We start from the raw sequence: 25,923 nt of genomic DNA, 5'->3' as shown, positions 1-25,923 counted from the left end.
CAAAACATGATGATCAAATAATGGCTGAGTCGTGCTCAAACAGAACTTGTTCGTACGTGTTATTCAACCACATTGGAAATCAAATGTGTTTTCAGTTGTTCCTCACCCCAACAGCATTACAAACATTGTGCATATCAGCGTGAGTTATGTTGGACAGATGTAGCATGGAGAGCGTTTACTGAAGTTAAAAACGTTGGCGGGATGTCGACCAAATGCTGACGTCTCGCCAGGTCGCCAAACGGTCGCTATACAACATCTTTCCAACATAACTTCTATTTGTTGGGCCGACGTCTGCAGGAGGTATGTGTGCTGTCTGGGTTCAGCCGCACTCAGACTGTTTTCAGGGTCAGTTTACAAAAATATGTCTTCCCTGCAACACGATTTGTTAGAAGTTTATTTAAAGCTGCAGTCAGTATTTTTTGACCACTAGGGGGCAGTCTGACTCTGAATCTGAGTTACTCTACAGGTTGTTATGGCTGACATGTTAGCAAACAGTTGAATATTTACACTTTCAACGAAACCAGAGCAACACTAAATACTTGAATCAACTTGAAGATCCACGTTGGAACAGAAGAGAAAACAACAATAGGCCCAAAAATATCTATTAGCTCTTTAGCTGCTTGAGGTCCCACTTTCTTCACCAGCTAGTCGCTAACTCCGTCTGCTGTTTAGCAAAACTACGAGCTAATAGATGCTAAAAGCTCCGTAAAGCTTACGTTCATATTAAATAGACTCATTTGATTCAACTTCAACATCAGAAATCTTCATCAATGCAAGTGTAGCTACACATACTGCATACATCCTTCATCCTCATATTCATTTTATTAGATAGTACGTTATGTTTATCAGGCCACACACAGTAAATAGAGAAACACACACACACACACACACACACACGCACACACAAACCTGACGTCAATGACCTGAACCACAACAACACCAGCAGCTGAAGTCTGGAGCTGCTGCAAGTCACAAGGAGCTGAGCTGAATGAGACAGGAAGTGTGGCGATTTCATCTTTCACAATAAAAGATAACTCAAATTGAATTCAATGCATTTCCAGCATTTACTCTTCCCCTTCAGAGATTTGATTTACAAAAGACCTAAAGGATTTTTAAACTGGATTTTGGATTATTGCATAAAATAATCTCTGTGACAAACACAAGTTTATGATACTGACGGGCTCTGCTCATCCAGATAATCTCCACAGATGAACACCACTAATTTAAATGTGTAGCAGTAAAATGCTAATGTTAGGCTAAAAAACAGACGACATCACGGTCACGACTTAAACTTCACCACCACTAAGAGTCTTACTACACAATTAGGCTACATACAGGTTTCCTATTAACTGATAAATGTACAAGTTGTGAAGTCAGAGTCAGAATAGTGTGTAACTAAAGTGGGCCTGTAAAGACGGACTAGTGAGGAGATGAGTCTCCGTGTTCACTGTGATGAAAAACAGCCAACAAGAGACTTATAATTAAACTGTGGGACATTTATTGATGTATTTTATGTCGTGAAACAAAACGTGTAGCTATCTTCAGCCTGTGGTAACCACAACCCTTATTTTTAGGCATTTAAATGAAAACCAATTTAAAAAACCCATTGATTTTGAGACGGGGGAACAGGAAGTGATTTCCGGTTTTAGGACTAGAAAATACTCCACTCTATTAGCGTTTAGCATATAAAGTCAGGTTTTTAACAACACAGTTTCAACGTCAGCAGAGAACAGTGTCTTTTATTTTCCAACAGACGAACTTCTTGGGGGACTTTTATTGTGAAAACCCTAACAGGAAGTCCCATCACAGCCCGGTTCACTTGGCGTCTGTCGGCGCTGCTGAGGAGCGGAGCGGCACAGCGGAGGGGCCCCGGTCGTTTTCCAATGCTGGGGAGCCGGGAGACAGGAACCGCGGGCGGCAGGGAGGCGGCTGCCGGGCCGCCGGGGCCGCAGAGCCGGGAGCACCGCGGGGAGGAGACGCCGGCCGGCCGCGCAGGGTGTCGCCTCGCCGGCCTGGTCAGCTGGAGGCAGAGACCGTGCAGGACCTCAGCCCTGTTTGCTGCAGCCAACACGGTGATCTGGTAGGCATCATGACGCAGGGATATCAGGCAGACTCCCGCTGTGACAACACGGAGCTCCTGTTTATTACATGTTAGATACTGAGGACTGTGGATTCACCCCAAACATCGAAACATCAAATTATGTTTCCATCAAAAATACTGTAAAAGTCTTCTGCAGGGGTGTTTTTTTTTTTTTTTTTAGGGGAAATGTTTGTTGCTTCCAGACAGAAATGAAACAAACTGGTGTGAATCAGGATGTTTGTGTTGAGGATTTTAAACAGTTTACACGAGTTTAACTGTTTTTATTTTATTATCTAAATTCACAATAACGTCCATATGTTAGTTTAACTGATGGTTATAATCTCTTTACATGTTTAATTTCTCAGCAGTGCCAGTGATAAAAATAAAAAGTTAAAGGTATTTGCTTGATTTAAAGGTCCAGTGTGTAGGATTCAGGTTTCATCCAACTGAATACAAACTGTTTTTAAAATGTCTCACAGTTTCTTGAAGTATCTAAATCCACAGTAATACCACAGTCATATCCATTTGTTGATTCTGACTTATATACACGACAGACAGGATCGACATGTCGTTCCCTCGAACACACGGTGTGAAAACAAAAAGATAAAAACTAAAATTAAAGATATAAATTGTAGCTTAGCCAGTGGGCCAGGAAGACACAGAAAACAAGGCACAGGCAAGAACTTAAATATGTGTACATCAAAGAGTAACAAATATGTGATATATCGAGGTGTTAAATAATATATAACAGTATTTTCAGGCTGTATCGTGATACATATTATACGTCTTGATACGTCTCAGTCCTCAGGAGCTCTTTGTAAATGTTTGGAGGTGGCGACAAAATCAAATATCACAATATTTTTGAACTAATACCTCGATATCAATATAGCGACAATATTGGCTCTCTGACAAAAAACCAATATGGACATATGATATTGATCATTGCATCATAGTTAGAGTACCGGGCTGTCGCTGAGCGTCTGTGGTCCTAGTTGTTGCGGTATGTCGGCAGCTTTTCAACAGACTGAACGTGTTGAACCGGTCGGTCAGTGAGAGAAATCACTCTGATTGGCTGTTCAGATAAAGCCGAGCTCACACTGCAGGAGCGTCGGGCTGATTTCAGCTGATTTCAGCTGATTTCACCTTCATGACAATCAGAGGAGAAATCCGGACGGAGAGCTCGGTCGCTCCTGAAGGTCGGCCCAGGTTATCTGCAGCGTGTTTGGTATCTAGGGCTCAAAATCTGGACGGCTGCGATTGTCATTATGTCAGTAGCTGTTGATTGTCGCCATGAGCGGTAAACAACCCTTGAAGCTAGCGTTAGCTAGCACGCTCCTGTTGACAGATGATAAAACCAACAGTTATAATCTGACCTGTTCGTACTGAAGCTCAGACAGCCCGTGTTGACGGCCTCTCTCCTACCGTTTTATCATCCAGACTCAGTTTATTTCGCTTTTTAAGACACAGTTCTGGAGGAGAAATACTAAACAGCCACATGTTAAAATACTGACTTTAAAAATCGGCCCCTAAAAACTCACCGTTAATAATTTATGTGTTATTTCTGCTCCTCTGTTTAACCCCCAGACTTCCCAGACACAACACTGAAGACACGTCGTCTGCGTCATTCATATTTCAGAGCTTTTCTTTGACATTGTTCATTTAAATTATTAAGTATTTTACCATAAAGTGCTCAAAGGGAAATAATAAGCAAAGGATGGCAATAATGTTAGTTATTTTAGAGCTTCAGTCATCCGACATCACTGACAACAAACTAAAAATAGAGAAGTGAATATTCGTCGTTCTCACAGTCTGGGAATTTTGGCCACAATCACAAATTCACTGAATATTTTTCTGCTTCAGTCCAAAAATATCCGAGTTATCCTCCGTCACAGCCTCGCCTGCTGAGCGGGATGCCTTGATGCAGCGGCGTCTGATGGGACGGCGATCTCTGTTTTGTTCCTCTGCAGGTTGGTGGCCTTCAGCTCTCTGCGGGCCTACAGCCTCACGGCCGTCCTGCTGGCTCTGCTGGTCGTCACTGTGACCTCCAGAGACGTCGCTCGGTCCAGATCCACAGGTAAAACCAGACGAATGCCTCCTCATGTCACCTGGAGGCAGGGCGGGATAACAACGTCTGTTTCTGTCGTAAAAGTCAGCTGCTATTCTGATGATTTGATTCGTTATTCAACGTCGTTTTCACAGTTTTTATCTTTTCTGACAATAATTCGACTCTTAGAAAATTAATATATATGTAATGTCTTTGTTTGAACAATCAAAGGAAGAGTATTCGTCCACTTTCTTGATAATTGTTTAATTATTAAGTAAAAATTTAAGAAATCTCAAATATAAAAAGTTGCATCTTTGTCTTCACGTCATGCTGAACTGAGTAATTGGTATTTTTAAGGGTTTCAGGTTTTATGAATGACTTGAGAAAATATTTGGCTCATTAATTGTTCATGAAAATCCTATTTTCTATCCAAACTGCTGGATGTGAGTTCAGCTCAGACTTCGGATGATTTCACCCTGATGGTGACTCGTTAGCCTGATGAGTCAGGACGAGGATGAGACGCAGATGGTCGCTCATCAGCCCGACTGTTGCTCACTGATTACACGAACATTAAGGCCTTGTACACACGTACACAGTGATTTCTTAAAAATGAAGCTTTTTCTATGAGTTCTGGCCTCCTGTACACGTTAACAGTGTTTCACGTCACTGAAAACTGAGGTTTTTGAATACTAGAGCGTGCGTCGTCGTCTCCTAAGAGCAATTTTCAGACATAACTGATGAAGCGCTGTGACCGCACAAAACACGTTTGGCCATAAGTCACAGATTCATACGATAATGCAGATAAAACGTGTCCTCACAGGATAAAACGATGAAGTTATGACATTTGATCTCCAAAAGGTCAGAGGTTAAATTCACTGTGACATCATAATATTCTGCAAAAAACTGTTATTCAACGCCACAACTCTTAAAGGAGTAGTGTGTAGTTTTGTGGAGTAAATGTTAATGAGCAGAGGAAGATCTTCACCGACTGATTTAAACAAACTAAATAATCAACTCTCTTTGTTTTCATGACTAAATAAACAAAATAAACAAACTGACCTTAATGGACAACACACTTGGTTTATATGTGGCGGACCCTGCCACCTTTCAAACAGTGTTCTGGCACCTTATTGTCCTCTGAGAGCAGCTTGTTTACTCACTGATGGAGAAAAAGGTTGTTTTATTACCTCATTAATATTATAAATATTAAAATTCTGAGTTTGAATTTCTTCTCCAAAACGACAAACTGCCCCTTTAACCTTAATGATGAAAAGTGAGACCAGCTCTGTGTCGTGTGTACAAAACTCGACCCGTCCTTTTCATCTGAGCCCGTGTAAACATGTAATAATGATATAATGTAGTTCTGCGCTGCTTCAGGAGCATTATTCATGTTTTTAACAGTTATAACTCCTTTTTCTATATTCTCATTCATTGTGTGTTCAGACAGCAGTCTTATCTTTATTATTCATTTCACTCTCACCATCGTGGCTCTTTATTTCCAGTGACCTACTCAGTGATGATGAATAATAGATTTCTTCTTCTCCCACAGGAGCTCACTTATGGCGCAGCATGACTGCAAGGTAGGACACCGAAGAGCATCTGATGTTTGTTTGTTTGTGTGTTTGTTGTCTGTTCTGGAGGCAGGGATCATCTTATTGGTCGAGATAAAAGTCGAGGGCGGAGTCAAAGCCCTCGGTCGTGTTGGTAACCGGTCACTCTCTGAACGTCGGAGCAGTCAGTGTTTCCTGGACAGTTAAAATGGCCGCAAGCTCTTGGCCTCCTGGGTCAGAAGTGATGCAGCGGCAGAGTTTTTGTTCCTTATTTCAACAACAAGGCAGTTTTTTAATGTGTTAGTTCTGGATATTATCACATTAAACAGCTGTTTGCCTCTAAAGCTGGCAGGAATTTCTGAGAAACAAACATGAAAATTAAGTTTCATATTTACAGTGAAGAAAAACAAACCGACACCCGTCTCTTAAATTGGATCCGTGTGGTGTTGATGTGGTGTACAGTTTCTTTGCACAGCTGGACTTCACCAGAAATGTGTGACGTATCAAACTGAACACACATCCTGTCTGTGAGGACACTCGTCCTGAATCTGCACTGGACCGTTGAGAGTCTGTATTTTCCACCAGCTCCTGCACAACAGGTGCAACATTTTGTATTATAGGAGCCTGAATATTGATCCGAACGTTAATCCCTTCGTAGAGCATCAGACTGGATTTATGAACACCCCCCCAGTTTAGGTTAGCTCACTGAAAAATATTTAAAAGTTGAAGACATCAGAAGACGTGAACAGACAGAGAGGGAGGCTGGAATGGGGAGAAAAGGCGTGTTAGTGTCTCGTATCTGCAGAGAGTTTCTTATTTTCTCTCTTTGTTGCTGCTCGGGACGCTTTACCAACCCAACATGTGGCTATTTGACGTCCTGGGAATGAGACTCAACTATCAACTATCTTTGTGGTGCGTTCAGGAACAGCTGGGACAAATCCTACTGACTCTACCTTTAACTTTAATAGTCTTTGAATTATATTAATATGACGTGAGCTTCAGTTAGCTTTGACCACAAATGTCCTTCAGAGGGAGACTTTTTACTCTGATACTCTGAGTACATTTCAGAGCCTGTAATCTACTACTTTTACCGGAGTAAAGAAGGTGAATCAGTACTTCTACTTTTACCAGAGTCTGTTTCTACACAAGTATCTGAACTTCTCCTGGAGGAAACAGCGTGTGGACTTTTGCCCATCTGGTCAGCAGGCTAGCTAATTAGCTTAGCTTATAGCTACAGGATAGCGTAGGTAATTTGAAATCAGAAGCCCAGCTGACTAACTAATCACCAGCTTTAATCTAATAAGACTAGACTGGAATTTTAATTTGTTTTGCAGTGCACTACACGAGGGTGCGCGTATGATCGGACATTGATCGTTATCAGCCAATATTCACTGTAAATGGTTTGATTGGTGATTTCTGTAAAAACTGATCAGTACAAACACACAAGACAGTTTTTCCAGGCGCCACTAAAATGGCGTCCCTTCGTCCCCGAATCAGGGACGACAGAAGATCTGTTGGGGACGAACAGACTGTCAATGTGACCGATGACACGTCTTCTCATGCTGTTACTATGGTTACAATCACTGGCTGGCCACTCAGCACGAGACCTACAGAACATGTGAAGATTCTGAAATGTTTCCCGTGGTACCGGTCCATCTTTCCCCACGGTCACAGGACCAAGACAGCACTGCAAATGAGCAGCAGTGACCAGGTGGTGGAGTCGAGGCTTCAGGACACGAAGACGTCAGTTCAGTTCAGTTCAGTCATTTTATCCTCTCAGATGGGACACTTGATTTGCAGTCAAAAAACAAAAACAAACATTACATCATGTGTTACTCGTAACTTTTAATGTTGTTTTGATTGTAACACTAATGACTAACAGCTGTAGATGATAAAGTAAAGTCAGCCTGACGGCGAGCTGAAGCTAAAGGTTAAACTCCTGAACGAACCGGTTTCACAGTCTGCAGTTTAAATCGGTTCACTTTCAGATTCTGGGTCAGCGTGGGATAAATTCAGCGGAGTTTTTGTTCCTTATTTCAACAACGAGGCGTTTTTAATTCGTAAGAGCTGCTGAGTCTTCTGGATATTATCACATTAAACAGCCATTTGCCTCCAAAGCTGGCAGGAATTTCTGGAAAACAAACATTAAAATGAGTGAAGAAAAACAAACGGACTTCCTCTTAAATTGGACCCGTGTGGTGTTGACGTGGTGTACAGTTTCTTTGCACAGGCGGACTTCACCAGAAATGTGTGACGTATCAAACCGAACTCACAGGTGTGTTGAACACACACCCTCTCCGTGAGGACACTCATCCTGAATCTGCACGGGACCGTTGAGAATCTGCAGAGCTGATCGGCCACACATGACCGTCTAATCTAATCCTCTCTGAGACTGAACCACGTGACCACTCAGACACTGAAACGTTCAGTTTCAAGTCACAAATAACGACCCGACCCCTGTGAGGCACGAGTGTTTACGTCAAAGGTTAGATGGAGCGTTAGGGACACTGCAGGGAATGAATATAATTTGTGAAGTCGGAGGAAACAGATGAGAGCAGTGTGTCTAGAATAAAACCAAAAACATGAAGTTACATGAGTTAAATTTCCTCCCGTCACCTCGGCCAGCGAGTGCAGTCACAGCAGCAGGAAAGTGTTTTATTAGCAGCCACGACAGCGTGCTGGTCGTGTCTTTCACCTCGTGAGTCTGTGTGTGTGTGTCATGATGGTAAAATGTGGAAACAACACAGAAAGAGTCTGAAGGCCGAGTTTGAAGATGGCTGTGGTCGAGTAAGCCCGGTTATTTGTCTAGATGGTAATTGGACCTGCATTTCTACAGTGTTTTGTTTCCAGTCTACTGAGCGCTCACACTGCTGCACAACATTTGTCACATTCGCACACTGATGACAGAGGCTGCCATGCAAGGTGCCAACCTGCCCATCAGCAACAATTCTGGGTTCAGTATCTTGCTCAAGGATACTTTGACCCGCGACCCGCTCTACCTCCGGAGCTACAGCTGCAGAATATGAACAGGCTTTCAGTCGTGCTGTCGTGTAATTTCAGTTTTGAGGCCGTTACCAACTGATGGATTTACGGAGCTACAAGTATCTTCCTATTATCAAAGGACAGAGACACATGAACCTGCTCAGTCACAGTCAGAAGCAGCTAAATGAATCTGTCACTTTTTAACTTGTATTTTGCTCCGTGCTGCTGAGTTCTGACCCATTTACCTGACGTAGTCTTGTTTGTGACCGAGGAGGTGGTGGTGGTGGTGGCATTTGGAGTCACATCGGTCACCTGGTTCACACTCCTGCCCTCATTTTGAAAGTGATTGTGTGTGTGTGTGTGTGTGTGTCTGTGTATGTGTGTGTGTGTGTGTGTCTGTGTGTGTCTGTCACTCGATGCCGCTGCCAGCTCTGAAGGCTCTCTGGGATTCTGCGGAGGTGACAGGGATTTGTGGGCGCCAGGCGGGATGCAGCATGTCTGAGTTATATAACTGATAGTCCAGGTCGGGGACGAGTCTCACACACACTCACACACACACACACACACGCACAAACATACATACATACATGCCAATATTGCCAACAGGGCACTACAAACCTCCACTATCTAAGAGGGGACCTCTGTTTCTGGTCATTTTGAAAAGACAGAAATAGAATAGAAAAGCATCTTTTAAGGCCTTTTACCATACTATTACTACACACACACACACACACACACACACACACACACACACACACACACACCTCATGAGCTGGGTTTCCATCTCACTATAACAACAGTGATCGTAATCCCATAACACGTCTTCTTTAGCACTAGTGGACAGAAAACGTCTAAAATACACATTCAGGTGTTTGTTGTAGTTCAGATTTCTGTTTTCTGTTCATTTTACACACTTAACATTTATTATTTTTATGTAAGAAACTATTTATTTGTAGTTGACTGTTCTGCACTTTTGCACGTTTCATTTTAAAACAGGTAACTCGTTGTCTGCCGGATTGTTTTGTTACTTTCACGATGGCGGTTGTGTTAGCTGTACAATGGACAAACGATGGAGCACGGACCGTGTGTAGTTTCAATATTGGCGGTTCTGAGGTGCGTCCAGCTGTGGGGGCCCCCAAACCAAATTCTGCTCAGGGCCCCATAAAGCCTCGGGCCGGCTCTGCTCCTCTCTATAGTCTGAAGGTGTTTACAGAGCGGTTTGTTCATATTTCACTCACAGCCGGATTTATAGAACAGTTCATTCCTAAAACATGGAGAAAACTGTTTTTTTATGGCTGTTCACATAATAATAATAATAATAATAATAATAAATGCTCTTTATATCGCACCTCCTGTCCTGATTCACATTTCCTCCTCTAGATATCTCTCTGTAGTCGCCGCCTTCCTCTACTTCCTCTCTGTCTCTGTGACATTTGGCCGGCAGGGTGGGATTGTGCCGTCGTCACCTGCTGTTGTCTGTCAGAGGTGTCTTGTGGGTGACTGTACATCGGGCTCAGAGCGAGTCTCAGGCGAAAGGCTTGTGGGAGATTAGCCGCTGACCCAAAATGCGAGCTGACAGCTGGGATGTTTGAACCGCCGATGTCCCTTCCTTTGTAACTGTGTGTGTGTGTGTGTGTGTGCTTCTTACATGTGATGATTTGCTGTTTTTCCTCGCAGTTATTTTTATTTTTATAGACTAAACTATTCATCGATTAATCGTGAAAATTATAAAGCAGATTAATCGATAATGAAAAAAAGAGGACAATAAGAAGACGACATCACATCAGAGGAAAGAACAGTAAAAAGAAAAAGATGATAAATAAATTAAAAATGAACAAATAAAAACAGTTAAGGACGGTAAGATAAAGACAAAAGATGATAAATAGAAGAAGGAATAAAAAGATGAGGTCGTGTTGACAGTATTTTCTGGTTTGCGGGCTGATAAAACTGTAAAAACCTTTGACTCTTAATACGTATATGAAGCATTAAAATGAGGATTTTCTGATTTCTGATTGTCATTCAGGGCAGTAAATGAAAAGTCTTTGTGTGTGGGACATTTTATAGACTAAACCATTGATTGATTCATTGTGAAAATAACAAGCAGATTCATTGATAATGAAATAGTTGGACGTTGCAGCTCCGGTTCTGACAGGAAATAACCTGCGTGATTGAAAACACGATCGTCATCTTCGACTGAGAGAGTTTAAAAAGACGTCACGTGACTTTAAATGGATTCTGTTTCGAGAAAATCTGTCCGAGCTGCTGTTTGTTCCCACAACAACACAAAGTGTCTTAAGAGTTGTGAAACCTGAGCGCCGTGTGTGTGTGTGTGTGTGTGTGTGTGTGTGTGACTCAGCTGTTTCTCCACTGGCGGAACTGATTCAGAGGTGTGACACGAGGCCGGTCGAGCCAATCAGGTGCGTTGCTCGACACAGAGGGGGGCGTGCTTCGGAGAGAAGCCTCTGATTGGACGGCGGCCGACTGTTAGAAAACAACAAACACAACAAACACAAGTGTTTCATCACAGTCTGATGATGTCATCAAGTCTTTTATAAACAACTGTCAAAATCTTTAAATGACCCCGTTACAGACTCAGTTTCTTTGTGTTTGTTCAGATGAAGATCTGACTGATGAAGCGGTACATCTTTAAGAATTAAAGAATAAAGTTTACAGCCTTGTTATGCTCACATTCATCATAACAAACACTATAACACACAGTGTAGTAAGAGCTGACAATCTGATGTGAGTGGTTACAAGAAACGAGCACAGAGAAATGGTTAAAAAGCCACACAGGAAGTAACAACATTCACATTTTCACTATGAAGTTGAGGAGTAGATTCTGATCAATATTTCGATCAGGGTTTAGTCTTTACCGCTTTCTGCTGACGCCTTTCAGCGAGCTGCCTTTGGGTTTATGTTCTGCTTTGCAATCCATCGAGAAAACATGTTTTATTTTATGCTTTTAGCGTCTAACCGTGTCATAACAATGTGTAGATTCTTCTTTCTTTCTTTAAACTGTTGTCGTCCTAAGTAGAAAGAATCGATCGCTGCTGATCGATGGTATCGGCTTCTTCTTTCTCCGGTTGTCTCAGATCGGTTCCCCTCTCCTGTTTCACTGCAGCACCTCTACCGTCCCGTGTACTGAGCAGTATGTTTACCATAAAACTAACTGTGAAACCAGAAGTTTGCGCAACTTCCGAGAAACTTTGTGTGCAGTCATGTCCACCTGTTATTCCACCATCATGATGCAAGTGCATACAAACAGCAAAACTAAGTCACTAAATCAAAATGTCTCAAGTATTTTAAAAAGTAAAGTTTTGTTGTTTGAGTTCTGGTGCAGCGAGCCTCATTTTTTGGGAGCATGTTCAAAAATCTTTTGATAATTTTGGTTTGTAGGACTGAAAGTGACCAGATAAAAGTAAAAAAAATGTATTGAATGATATAATAATAACTCAAATAATGTGATCACACGTGATATGAACTCATATTTATGTTGAAGTAAACCATGTCACGATGAAGAAGAGAACTTGGACCCAGGCAGGATGATGTTTTAATCTGAATCGCGGCAACACAAGAAACCGGCAAACACAACAGATGACTCGACAAAGACTGACTCGAAGACCGGACTTAAATACGAACTAAACGTAACGAGGGGATGAGGAGCAGGTGAAGAGAGGTGGAGAGACGGGGGTGAGGGGAATGAGTGGAAGAACAACAGAAACAGGAGGAGCTGATGAAGGAGACGAAGTGCAGGTGAGGAGGAGAAGATCAGGCTGCTGAGGAGGAAACACACAAAATGAAACTGAAGTGACAAAAACATGACAAACTGTCTCATCTCTTTGATAATGATCAATACGTTTGTTGTTTTTTGTCCTTTTACTTTCATTTGTTGCATTTCTGATTTAACATTTTCAGAAATATGCTTTAACCCTTTATGGACGAGAGTTAGTTAATTAGAGAAGATCGACGCCACTCTGATGACTTTATCCTTAACGTGAAGCTACAGCGAAGAGAAATCTGATTACAGCGTCGGAGGTCGAGCTCCTAGTTGCTCGGTGGAGCACAAGAGTTGGTCCGGATATCGTGAAGCGCATAGACTTCTAGACTTGACCGACTGTTATCCCACAGAGTGGCTCAGATTCTGATGGTGAACAAGTCGTTTTGGAGCTGTGACGCTCTGAAAAACATATTCAGTGTTTTACAGCCTCTTCTTTAAAGGATTTAAAGGCTGCATTACAGTAAAGTGATGTCATTTTCTGAACTCACCCACTGAGTCATTGTATCCACATTACAGAAAGCTCTTTGTGTTAGTATTTTGTGAGAGTACCAACACCATCCCTGATATTGAAGTCAAATATATTGTGATATTTGATTTTGTCGCCCAGTCTTAACGTCTAGGAAGTGCTTTATAGAAATGTTTAAAATATCGAGGTATATATCGCGATATGACCTAAAAATATGTGGCAAGTGGAAGAAAGCTGTTCTGTACATGAGACATTTATCGCATGTCTGTCCGTCCTGGGAGAGGATCCCTCGATCGAAGTTTTTGAATCGAGGGGCTAGAAGGACAGAGGATGTCGTTCACTGTACAGATTGTAAAACCCACTTTGGCGAGTATTCGCTTTTGTTGATTTCACATGCAGATAATAGAAGGAAGAGGAGAACGCTGCCTGACAAAAGCGCCGCGCTGGCTGGCCGTTATCCCAACAGTCGACATCCGGTGAGTCAGACTGTTAATGTGGCTCCATCTTCTCATCTGACTCCCGGTGAGAAGTTGTATTTCCAAATGTCAAACCTCTCTGAATAAACAGCCAGTGTTTAGGAAAAACAAACATCAGTGAGTCGGTCACACATGTTTCCTCTCGTCGGGCTGTCCATGCCATGTCACTGACACAAGCGGAGGCATGTTTGGGGGGTTGGTGGTGGTGTTGGTGGTGGTGGTGGTGGGGGTGGTGGTGGTGGTGTTGGTGGTGGAGGGTGTTGCTGTTTCTTCCCCCCAACCCCATCCCTCTGTCCTCCTGATGGCTGCCAGTAGGAATGTAGTGTGACCGGGCTATTTTTAGACGAGGCCGCTTGAAATACTCCAACCGGGGCTTCATTGAGGATAAACACAAGCTGCTCTCGCGCCGTGTGGCAAGTCTGACCCGACTTCTGCTCGAACCTGACCTGAGTTTTTTGTTGGCATTTTTTTTAACTTCAAAGACAAGTTCGACCCGTCTCTTCTGACGCATCACTTCGACCCTCCAGTGCTTGGCTGGCTTTAATAGTGTCCTCAAATCTTCTGAAGGTACCTGAAGCTCCTGAGATGTCTCCTGAAGATCGTGGGGTAGGACTGAGGTAAAGAAAGACTTCAGGAGCAGTGGATTGTTTGTTTCCTGAAAGGATCTGTTCTCCAAAATCACAGAAAAAATAATATCTACTTTTATTTTTATTTGTTTTTATTGGTTTTATTTGTCTGGGTTTTGAGATAAAAGCAGAAGAAATTTATCTCGTCTTTCAAAAAGATTTAATTTCATTGAACATTTTGAAACATGTCTTTCCTTGAACAATGTCCCAGTTACTCCTGCTTGCTTTTAACAGAAGTGGTAATTAAGAAAATATGTTTTCCTTGTGAACCTTTGAGGCTTTTGACACTTCTTAATGAGCCATCACAGCAGGAAACTGTAATCTTGTTTTCAAACGTACATACTTTATGATCCCAAACTCGTCAGAAGGGAAGTTCACACATTGTTTTGGCACATTTAACTTGAGTCTAAATAGATCAACAACACGAACAACACGACGCAGATCTACTTGCAAAGCGGTGCACATCGTTGCGTCATCACTCCCCATCCATCCATAACACTGGCGTCTTGTATTACTCGGGGCTCTTGGCTTCATGAGACGTGCAGACTGGCCTGTTGCGAAGGCATTAACTGTAAACTCGATCAGCTGAGACTCTGCCTTCTCACTCCATTAATGTCAGCTTACTGTATAAGCAGCTGTACGTGGAGCATAAACAGGTATTAGATGCATCAGAGACGGGGTTTCTGCGTATGTATGTCCACACAGACAGGTTGGTAAACATATTTACACCCCGCCTCCCTCCTTCCCAATCACGAGGATGTTTTTGCCGCCATTCTTCGCATTGTTTGTCTCGGCCTATTTTTAAAGCGCCGTCACCGGGCTTGTTAGGGGCTCAGACGTGCTGCTCCCTGTGTTGTTTCAGAGATTACCGATTGGGTAAAAAGTGATATCTGCCTGACAGCTGCTCATGTGGTGCCGCCGCCCTCCTCCCCCGCCACCACTCCTCTGACCTGACAAGCTCAGAGGAGTGTTGACTGATTGACACACCAGTGGACGGTGGTTTTAGATTTGTTCATCACCAGTGCTACTAAGAAATTTACCCCCTCAGTCACTGTTGCTAGGTCAGATGAGCTTGTCAATAAGAAACATGGCGACGGTGATGGTCCTGTTTATTTGACTGTTTTTGGGCATCAGGTAATACAGCTTCAACAAGCCGACAGCAAGGACGACAGCGTGCAACGGAAGGATATATTCGAAAACTTTAAACATTAGGCTAACTCCTCTTGATGTAGCTAAAGCTAACCATTACACCATAGCTAGCTAATGTACTATGACGTGTCCATGAAGACTGTGGCATCTACATAACGTGACTGTACGTCATAATACTTCCTTTGAACGATCGTAGGTGTTGTTGAGGGCCTGGTCCACTTATCACATCGGACAGAATTTGTCTTCAGTTTTGGGGTATCAAGTGTCGCTTTTACCAGTAACATCTTTTTACCATCTTCTTAAAGTTCCCATGAAGTGCTTTCATTTAAACTGTTTTAATCACATACGTCTTGCCAGTATCACGCCCAACAGTGGCAAAAAAGCCGTTTTGTGGAGTTCGTACCTTCCTGGAAACTCATTAAAAATATTGACGAGTCATCCTGCTGCCATGGATGTATAAAGGAGGAACGCCGCCAGAGCAGGGTGTTTCCCGGGACTAGACGTCACCGGTTACTGTATAAGAACACAACTTTACAACTATTCAGTCATTTGGGTGAAACTTGGTCATCTTTTATGGACGGAATATTTTTGTGTTTTCCCTCTGCTGCCCTCGGGCTGCTCTGCCTGGAGAAAGTAGCTCTACTTGTTGCTAACAGATGTTTTTCTTTGCAACACAGATGAACCAAACACACGGCACATATAACTTTGTTTTTGGAGTACAGAGCTAAGCCTTGCAGGACTTAGCATGAGTCAGCTGTTTGCAACTTTGCGTGGAAGCTCAAGTTTTAATGCAAGTTTGTTGACATCCAATCATACGCAGGCTGACCCCCTCTGGAGGACATTTCTGGTTTTCCCTTCAAAATATTCATTTAAAAGTTGGCATAACATCTAACTGCAAGAAACAGCAAGGTGGACATCATTTTCCACTTCTGATCACGGCCAAACTTTCACCCATGCCATTGAACCCTGTCACCTCCAAGAAAAGAGCCTGGCCCAATCCCAATTCCCCCCGTCCCCGTCCCCGTCCACTCAGCCCGACCACTCCGCTGTTCACATTCGTGCCAAGAGGTAGGGTGTCCTGATTCTAGTTGGGATAGAGGGGCAGGATGAAGTCTGTCGTTTCAATGTATTACGGTCCTTTTCTGTATAACAAGCATAAAACAATCAACCAGTGTGCTGTTGTCTTGGTAGCTAACTAGTGAAACACTGCTAGTGTCCTGGTAATGAAGCTCTTTTTGATTTCATGAACACATTGCGAGCGTCCGTGCTTTTCTGTCTCCATCAGTGATAACACCAGGATTGCAACGTTAACACAGGAAACATTTTTTAGATTTTTTTTTTGTTGGCATTTTTTTTCAACTTCAAAAACAAGTTTTACCGTCTCTTCTGAAGCATCACTTCGACCCTCCAGTGCTTGGCTGGTTTAATAAGTGTTGATAAATCTTCTGAAGATACCCGAAGCTCCTGAGATGTCTCCTGAAGCTCGTGGGGTAGATAAACGCTGAAGAGATTTCTTTCTTTCCAAAAAATTTAATTACATTGAACATTTTGAAACAGGTCTTTCCTCGAACATTGTCCCAGTTACTCCTGCTTGCTGTTAATCAAAGAAAAGAGAAGTGATAACTAAGAAAATAATTTTATTGGTGATTTGGGTGAACTGAACCTTGAAGGCTTTTGACAACACTTTGTCAGCTATCACATATGAAAACTGCATACTAGAAATGTCCACTAATGTCTCGGAGAGTTGTGGGGAGATTTCAGCCACTACGCCTTGTAACTCTGTTCTGAAGTGCACTTGAAAGCAAGGGGTCGGGGGGAAAATATTGGAAATGGGATTGAGCCTTCAACTCCACAAACAAACTGTAACAAAGTCCTTTTCCACGCTCCAGGTGATCTGTGATGTGCTGAAACTTGACGGTACTTTATCCATGAAGACTTGCGTCTCCTTCCAAGGAAACGTCTGTCTTTCGTGGAACAGGGAAACGCTTATCCTGTCCGTCCCTTCACAGTATCGCTGTCACATGTTCGACACATCATGTTTCCCTGGAAATCAGCCTCCGAGAGGGGAGCAGCGGGTCGACCTTTTCGTCATATGGGTTATGTGAGACACGGCTGGGTCAGGTGGGAGGTGTATATGAGATACTGTAGCGTCTCGTGGCCTCTCGTGCTTCTTCCTTGCAGCCATGACTGAAGGGGGGAGGTTTGGATGGGTTTATGGTGGAGAAACTCAACAGGCAGAGTGGCTTTGGGTGGTTTATTTTGTGAATATGGAGTTAAAACAGCTGTGTGTGTGGAAAAAAACTGACCGGGGGGGCGAGTATGTTGCTTAACGGGATTTCCGTCATTAGCAGCTGCCAACAAATGCTAATTCGCATCACTTCAAATGCCAAAACTTTTCCTGAAGAGCTGCCAGCAGGAGGGATCAATCTGTCAGAAACAGCACATTAAACCAGGAAGTGTAAAAAAGCCACAGTGGGTATTCAAACTTGTTTTGCTGTAATTTACCATTATTTGCACAATGTAATTCATCAATCTGCGTTGAGATTCGCTCTGTTGATCTGTAAAGTTCGCTTACACTTTTCACACATTTCTATCTGCTTTAACGTCTTCATTAGAGACTAAATGAATGAATAAACTCAGGTTTTGTCACGTGCTGCCACTCGTCAAGCAATTTGTTAGGAAATGCTGGTGGGGGAAGTTGTCTGTTTCCACTTTAACAACGCACAGGGATCAAACTTGCGGCCTGTGGTCTCTGAACGGCTGTTGAACCACTACGAGCAGCTCTTAAAGACTGACCTGATCAGCAGATTAACTGGGTGGAGAGTGGTTGAGATCCCTGTTGTATTCGTTAAGCTCCCCCTTTAACTGTACCAGGGTCGCTGAGGTCAAATCGGTCTCATACCTGAAGCTCACTCAGTGTTTTATATGGCTTCATCTCCATATTCACACCCTGAAATGTGATACGGCACATCAGGTGTTAAAAAACTACCTCAGTAAAAAAAGACAAACTAGAGGTGGCACGATTCTCCAAATCCACAATATAGCATATCTGGATTAGTGAAGATCAACAGATCATTGGTTTTATGTCCTGACATGTACATTCAGATTCTTGTTTAAATAGATAGAGGTGTTTTAAAACAACAGCTTGACTTTGTCCTGGTGGCTTTTTTCAGATTAACGTTAGACAAGCTCAAATCATATTCACCAAAAATAAAGACTCCATAGTTGGACATAAAATACCAGCTTTCAGGGATTCAACAATAAAATAAAAAAAGATAGAAGTCTGTCGAATCCGTCCAGAATGAACCCTGCTCGCAAACAAATAAATAAAGGATCTCTGATAAAGAAAATAAATAGATGGATGTTCGTCGGTCGTTTTCAACATTTTAAAATGAGTCCCCATCTACTTCTGTTGTTTAGGAGAAAGCTGCAACGCTGTTTTCCTGTGAAGCTCCAGAAATGTTTTGTGGACTACAAAACTTCACCTGATAATGCCTGAATTTTAATTTATGGGTGAACCATAAATGACTTTTACATCTTCTGTATGGTAGTAGACCACAATCTCACATTTTCTAATTAGCACAGGAACCCTCACAGCTGTGATAACTGGCAGGATCCTGCTGAGCAGATCTCCATGGTGCTTTCACACCAGGACAGCTGCTTTCACACACCGGACATGAAGTTTCCATCCTCTGTTGGATTAAGTGTAGTACATTGTCATTTAAACGGTTGAAAGCTGTTGATAACTCACTGTTACACTGTTTTGTATCAGCCGTTGGAAAAAAAAAACAATAAAGGAAATCCCCATTGATTCGGCTAGTTGAGCTAACGGAACAGAAGCTAGTCAGGAGAGCGAGCCGGACTCTTGCTGCCTCACACCCTCATCTATTTATCGCACATGACCTCCACATGAGCCACATGTGTGCCTTTTATAGCTGCTTTATGTGAGGTGAGCACGAGGGCTGATAGTAGCTCAAACAGGAGGTGAGTTTTGGGAACCCCTCGAGGTGGAGGGGAAAGTTTCCCCTCAGCAGGTGGCCCAGGATTCCTAGCACGGAGAGCACTTTCACATTCCTGTTCTCATCTGTCACCTGTCTATTTAGTCATCTTGCTAGTTTTATGGTAGGTTTCTTAATTTAGACGATGACATTTGCATCTGACTAGCACTAAATTTTATCAATGACCCGCAACAGAAGAATTCTAAGGCTCAAAATAAACCTCTTCAATTCCTCTCATGGTGAAGTCAAGAGACTGTGTTTGTAAAGCACATTTAAAGACAACACAGGTCCTGGGCAAAGTATAAAATCTAGACCACCAACAGCTTCAGGTCAGAGGAGTCCTGGAGGAGACTCCAAAGAGAAACTGAAGCATGAATATCATTTTTCACCAGGTAAAATTGTGAGAAAAGTCTTGACTTCAAAGATTTTCCATCGCTTCCTCTCCTTCACGACCCACAGCTCTGTCACTGCTCCGGTGTTTCTCCATCTCCTCTTGTGTAAACCGATGTGCTTCAGCTGTTTTAAGCCAGTTTAAGGTCTGAGAATTCAAAGAGCGTAGTTACCTGACCGGATTTCCTCTAAACATGGATGGAGGATTGGTCTCTGCCCAGAATAGACCCCAAAACTTTGGGGGACGGATCCAGAAACTTTTTTTTTCTCCATTTTCTCCATTTTCCAACAGATGGTGCCAACCTGTCGAATTCATGCTCAAAACAAACACCAACTGCTAATGGCTGCTAACTGTAGCTGCCGTTAGCCAGTTAGCTCTATTGGCTGTGCATCTAGTGGTCCAGACTGGGAGCTTCAGGCACGGGGGAACTGTTGTTGTTTACACCAGTAGCACAGGAATGTTGGACCAGTCCTGGACCGGTGTTTGCATATTGTACCTTTAATGATGACTAACACTGTTCCTGTCTGTCTTGTAGCTGGGAGATCATCGACTCAGGCCAGGATAGCCGGTCTGGGACTGGACCTCAGCTCGGCGACTCCCTCAGACTCTTCCTCCAGGAAACGTCGGCTTTCAAACAGCAAAACCCAGGAAAGGTGAGGAGGCAGGCGACCTCAGAGTCACCTCAACTGTTCACTGAGTCACGCAGTGAAAAATTGATTGGGAATAGTTCAACATTTTCATTGTCATGTTGTCTTTGTGTTTGCTCTCCTCGTCTAGTTCTGCCTGCTGGTTTGCAGTTTGTGCACCTTCTTTGCCGTCTTAGGACGCTACATTCCAGGGATTGTTATCTCATATATTCTCGGTGAGTAAACCAAAGATCTGCACATGAACAGACCTTTTCCATCATGCTGAAGGTTTGTATGGTTGGACTAGCATATCATCATGGAGTGATGACACTTGTACAAGTGGCATTTAGCATCAAATACTGTACGAGCAAACTTGTTTCTGCAAGTAAAGTTAAAAGGACTTTTTTTAGTGTATTTTTATGGCTGGTATTTTAGTGACATTTCTGGAAACTGAAGCTTACTTTTCTGTTTTTTCGTCCGTCTCTGCAGTGCTGGGTTTTTTCCTGTGGCCTCTGATTTCGTCTCACGAGGTTGGTTTGTGGCTGGAGCCAGTTCTGCAGAAGCTGGACTTTGGCATCGGGGAGTTCCTTCAGAAAATCAAAGAGAACCATGGTAACGATGACACGTGTCAATACGTTAAATGTCATGTTTCATATGTTGTGAAACAGTTTTGTTCTAAGTTTCTTCCAAACAAACAGAAAATACAAAACACTTTTACCCCCAACACACAAGCTGTAATAGCCGTATATAAAAACCCATACAACTTATTTTGTTTTTATTTGTGTCTACTGAACCGACATCTTCTCTTTACTTTCTGTATTCAGCACTCGACTGAACATGTTTTCTTCCTTTCAGAGCGGAGGATCATGCAGGCTCAGACTGAGAAAGAGAACATCGAGTCGGACCTCTCCTCCATGTTTCCAAAGGTTAGCTCATCATCTCATCTCTATCTAATTACGCCTCTGTGGCACGACAGGGCCCACTTGAAGTTTATTGAAATTCAGTACACATGATCCACATCAGCATCATCAGCTGTGCCAAACTGAACGCCAGAAGATGCTTTTTAAATGTTGCTCCTCAATCCAAACAGCTGGTTCACTGAGTGCTTCACTCAAAAGTCTTAAAAATGGATCTTTTATATCATCACTATATTAATAAAGTGGATGTAATGCAGAGAGACGATTCATCATACTGCTGCACTGAGGCACTGATGTGGATTTAAATTAGATTTAAAGGAAACGTTCACTGAAAAGTTCTTTTTGCACTTAAAAATTGTCCCATAAACTCAAGTCTGAGTCAACAAGTTATAATATCTATAGCTTTGTCTGCGGTTCAAAATCTGACGTCTCCACGTGTTTCCCTCCTGCAGCTCGACTCCACAGTGTGTAAGGAAATGTCTGTGTCGGACACAGAGGTGTCGGATGTGACGTGGACGGACAACGGTACTTTCAACCTGTCGGAGGGACACACACCACAGACGGAGAACTCCGAGGGTACGTTTGTCAGCACCACAGTTTCCTGCAGACGGACGCACGGTTTTAAAGAACTGGTGCAAATAACGATCGTTTTCATTGTCGATGAATCTGTATTCTTGTGGTCTATACAATGTCAGAAAATGGTGAAAAATGTTGATCGAAGACCAGGATGAAGTTGTCTACAACCAGAAGGAGGAAAGAAAATATTCACATTTAACAAGCTGGAATCAGAGAATCTTTTCTTAAATAATTACTCAAACCGATTAATCAATTATCAAATCGCCTGAAACTAAGAATCGTTGTGTATTCGTTACCTTTCGTTGAGCCTTTAATATCTACAGAGGGAGCAGCTCCTCTTCAGCACAGTGCACCATGTTGCATGGTGTGTTTCTGTGGTGCTTTTGCCCTTTTTCTTTTCCCTCCACACCTGTTTGATTAGCCGAGCCCTGTTACCTGAGTTCTTCTCCGGCCTGCACTGCGTCTCCTTCATTAGCCCTTCCCTCTGCTTGTCCATCCTATCAGCTCCTTCCCTGTTTCTAGTGTTTTTTTCCAATCATTACCCTCACATGTGTTTCTCTGCCTCATCCCCTCGTTAGTTTAGTTTGTATTTAAGTCCAGTCTTTTGTCCAGTCATCTGTCGAGTTTCAAATATTTTTGATAATCGATTAATTGATTTGAGCAATCATTAAAGTAAAATAAAGAAGAAATAAAAGACAAAAAAGTCAAAGTTCTCTGATTCTAGCCTTTAAAATGTGAATATTTTGTTGTTTCTTTCTTCCTCTATGACAGTAAACTGATTATCTCTGGGTCGTGGACAAGACAAGACATTTGTGGACGACATCTTAGGACATTTTTTACCATTTTCTGCCATTAGTTACTATTTTCAATTAGTTGAACAAACAACTAATTGATGATCAAATGACAATGAAAATCTTCACTTGCAGCCCAATCTCTCTGACATATGTAGACACACTAAATCTACCATGCACTCTTATAAACATATATAATAAATAAACATCCGTAATAAATAAACTATTTTATAAATAAACATCTTTTTTACCTCACAGACCTCGACAGAGAAGAAGCATTCACCGGTGGTCTCCCAGAATTCCCCTCACTTGACAACGGCGCAACGACCAATGGCGACGACGACGATGACCTCAGCCTCGGCCTCCCCTCGCCTTCACCTCATCCCCAGCAGCCAATCAAATCCAAGCATTCACCCTCTCCTCACAAAGACCGACCCACCGACAATGCTCTCGAATTAGTCAACCAGATGGCGGGCGACGTCATCGCCGCAGCCGTCACAGCCGCCATTCAGGAGAGAATAGTGGCGGCGGTCGGCTTCACGGCGCTAAGCGAAGACACACAGCGGTCGAGACTCCCAGAATCCACCAGGCTGCTGGAGCTGGCCGAGGAGTCGGACAGCGAGGTGGAGGACTTCGAGCTGCTGGACCAGTCGGAGCTGGAGCAACTGGAGGGGGAGCTGGGCCTGGGGGAGGAGAAGGCCCCGGCTACAGAGGAGGCTCAGGCCCAGAGCGACAAACCGGCCTCTTCTGGATTCTTCTCCAAACTCCTGAGACGCCACTGATCGGGGACGAGAACGGTCGGCAGGGGAGGTGGACGGGTTAACGAGGACATGTGGAGGGGAGATGTTGTGGTCACACAGGACTGTCTGAGAAAATAATGTTTCCATTTATCTTTTAACCTGTAGAGCAGTTTGTCAGACATGGAGGTGGAAGTGATGTCACTTTAATCAGAATCATCACAGCCCAATGCCGAGATCAGAACGCACAGTCAGCCAGATAACGACCCGACCCGGCAGACGTGGGGATGAAAATAAGCAATTTGGGAGATCTGTGAAGGAAACTCAAGTGAATACAAACATACGCAGGATGTTTCTCCCTGTGCAGTGTGCACGCAGCACTGCATATTTATTTATTTATCTATTTATTTGTTAACATTTATTCAGCTCGTTGTTGAGCGCTCTTAAATCTCAGAGCACATTTGATTACTGGTCAGATCGCGAGTCTGATGTTAACGTGGCGGGCCGGGTCGGGTCGGGTTCAGGATTGATTTAGTCATTTTTTTGCTGCTTGAAGACATAAACGATGAAGCTACGATTGGTCGGAGTTCAGCCTTTGATAAAGCCGCTGTAATCACCTGATATGACTCAGTGACCATTATAAAGTACAAACACGTGGTGTTGTCTGATCCCGGCATTGAAGGTTGTTGATGGTTTAAGGACTAAAAACCTACTTGTGGTTTGAATCAGTTGCTGTGGTTACATTTGTCTTTTCAAAGCGACTTTAATCACCTGATCACATTTTATTTAAATGATTCATGCTTAGTTTCAGAATCGGTCCAGTAGATCTCCTCAGCTGGAAGTCGCATCACTGCAACGGCCGCAATTGTAATCCTTCGGGACAACTCCGACCGTCCACTGAGCGAGACTTCTCCATGATCGAGACTTACTGTATGTTTCCGGTTACTTATTATTTAACAAAGCGGTTCTCTCTCTGTAGGAATCATTTCTGTAATGTTGTCAGACAGTTTAATCAACAACCTCAGCCTGTGAGTAGAAAAAAACAAGATGTAACATTGAACGCATCCCAAAAATGGCATTGAAAAGATCAGTATAACTGCGGCAGGATGCGTATTTTACAGCGACCTGAGGCGCCCGACTGCCTCGTCGTCCACTGCTGCTACAGTGTCGACAGCCCACTCACTTTAATGCTGAATCCATTCATCCGACTACATTACCCAGAATTCCACAGACTTCAAATCGAATGACAATCACCTTTAATGCTCAAAATACTTCTACTGGTTGGATAGTTGACTTTATCAACTTTATTTTTTATTATTTCCTTTTTTTAATTTTATATGTATTTTTTTTTCCCTGGAACATTTATGAAGTCGAGGGACTTTTATTTTATTACAACATGCAGCAGGTATCAAAATGCTTTGCATGGACATCTCATCTTGAGACATAAATATATTTAAACATTAAAACATTTTACTTTCAGTGCATCAAGGCCTTGAATTTCACATTAGTCACAGTTGGATCGTTCCCTAACTCGCCAAAATGTAATTTAGATTTTCATACGTCAAACATGACGATGGTCATCATTGTAATTATCACTCACCAGATTCAAGGTTCGCCAGCTGGTTTGAAGTGATCATAAAAAGGCTAAATCAACATTAAGTGGATGTTTTTTTAGAGAAATAGATGGAGGCTTAAGAGTTACATTTCTGCAAAAAACATACCCAAACAAAGAGCACACATGCAGGAGAAAACAAACTAAAGACTCGATTTACTCCAGTGATGACCGTATGATTAGTCTGGACTACTAGGAACCAAGTGAGCACATGAAGACCTCTGCTCTTCACCTCATAGGATGATCCAAAATAAAGTAAAATATAGTTTGAGTGCACTGAAAGTAAAATGTTCTGAAACGGCTTGTTTCCATTTGCACCTTAATTATTATTCAACGATGCACCGACGTCTGCTGAGTCAAACAAAGATGAAGAATGACTGGACGGTTTCTTTAACATGCCTTGTACACTGAAAGACATTGATTTTATAATTAAGACACACAGCAATGTATAATGAATCCTCTTGAATTAATCATGTAATGCCTTGTATTATTACTCTAAAGATCACAGTAGAAATGTTTATCAGTGCCTATAAGAGGACTTTGTAGTGGCTGCAGTTCATTTCTAGCTCACATGTGATAATAACTGTATAAGACAAAGAAATGTTCAAACCTCTGAACACTGAATAATATAAAAACAACTTTTTAAATATTGAGAAAATTGATGAGATAATTCATGTTTTTCATTTACCTTCCTGTTGTCTAAAAGTTCAGAAACATGTTGGTGAGTCAGAACCAAACTGCATTAACAAAATGTACTTTTATGTAGTTAAACTCAAGAATGTCAATAAAATGTTGTAACGCAGTCGTGTAGTTTCATTGATCTGAACGCAGCGTGTTTAACTCATGGATACATAAATCTGTTTACGGTCACTTTCCTGCCTTTTGGTCTCCAAAATGTAAATTATTAAATTATTGTGCTAAAACTTGATTTAAGGTCGGGGTTAGAGTTTGGCATTTGTTAGGATTAGTCTACATTTACGTCAATACCATGTCTCCTTAAGTAATAAAAACAAGCTTTTCCATTGGTTTTGTATCTGAAAACATAATCTAGTTTTATTAAAACAACAGTTATTAGTAGTAGTCAAGTGCATTTACTTAAATACTACACTTAAATACAATCTTGA

The 25,923-nt window shown here is 42.4% G+C and overlaps 1 protein-coding gene across 1 annotated transcript; it reads left to right on the top strand.

The window, feature by feature from the left end:
• Positions 1-1,829: 1,829 nt before the first annotated feature.
• retreg1 (reticulophagy regulator 1) lies at positions 1,830-25,601 on the top strand. Its single transcript, XM_084368824.1, has 9 exons — positions 1,830-2,080; positions 4,048-4,154; positions 5,674-5,704; positions 20,076-20,193; positions 20,318-20,402; positions 20,656-20,778; positions 21,022-21,092; positions 21,536-21,659; positions 22,709-25,601. The coding sequence occupies exons 1-9, from the start codon at positions 1,884-1,886 to the stop codon at positions 23,230-23,232; spliced, it is 1,380 nt and encodes a 459-aa protein (XP_084224950.1). The 5' UTR covers positions 1,830-1,883; the 3' UTR covers positions 23,233-25,601.
• Positions 25,602-25,923: the final 322 nt, after the last annotated feature.

Source organism: Pagrus pagrus (genome assembly GCF_965226575.1).
Source record: "Pagrus pagrus genome assembly, chromosome: 12".
Lineage (NCBI taxonomy): Eukaryota > Metazoa > Chordata > Actinopteri > Spariformes > Sparidae > Pagrus > Pagrus pagrus.
Note: the sequence above shows the minus strand (reverse complement) of the source record. Positions and strands in the feature narration are given on the sequence as shown.

Coding starts and splice junctions, on each gene's coding strand:
- retreg1 (XM_084368824.1), top strand. CDS start 1,884: ATGCTGGGGAGCCGGGAGACAGGAACCGCGGGCGGCAGGGAGGCGGCT. Junction 21,093..21,535: donor TCTCCTCCATGTTTCCAAAG/GTTAGCTCATCA, acceptor TCCCTCCTGCAG/CTCGACTCCACAGTGTGTAA. Junction 21,660..22,708: donor ACAGACGGAGAACTCCGAGG/GTACGTTTGTCA, acceptor TTTACCTCACAG/ACCTCGACAGAGAAGAAGCA.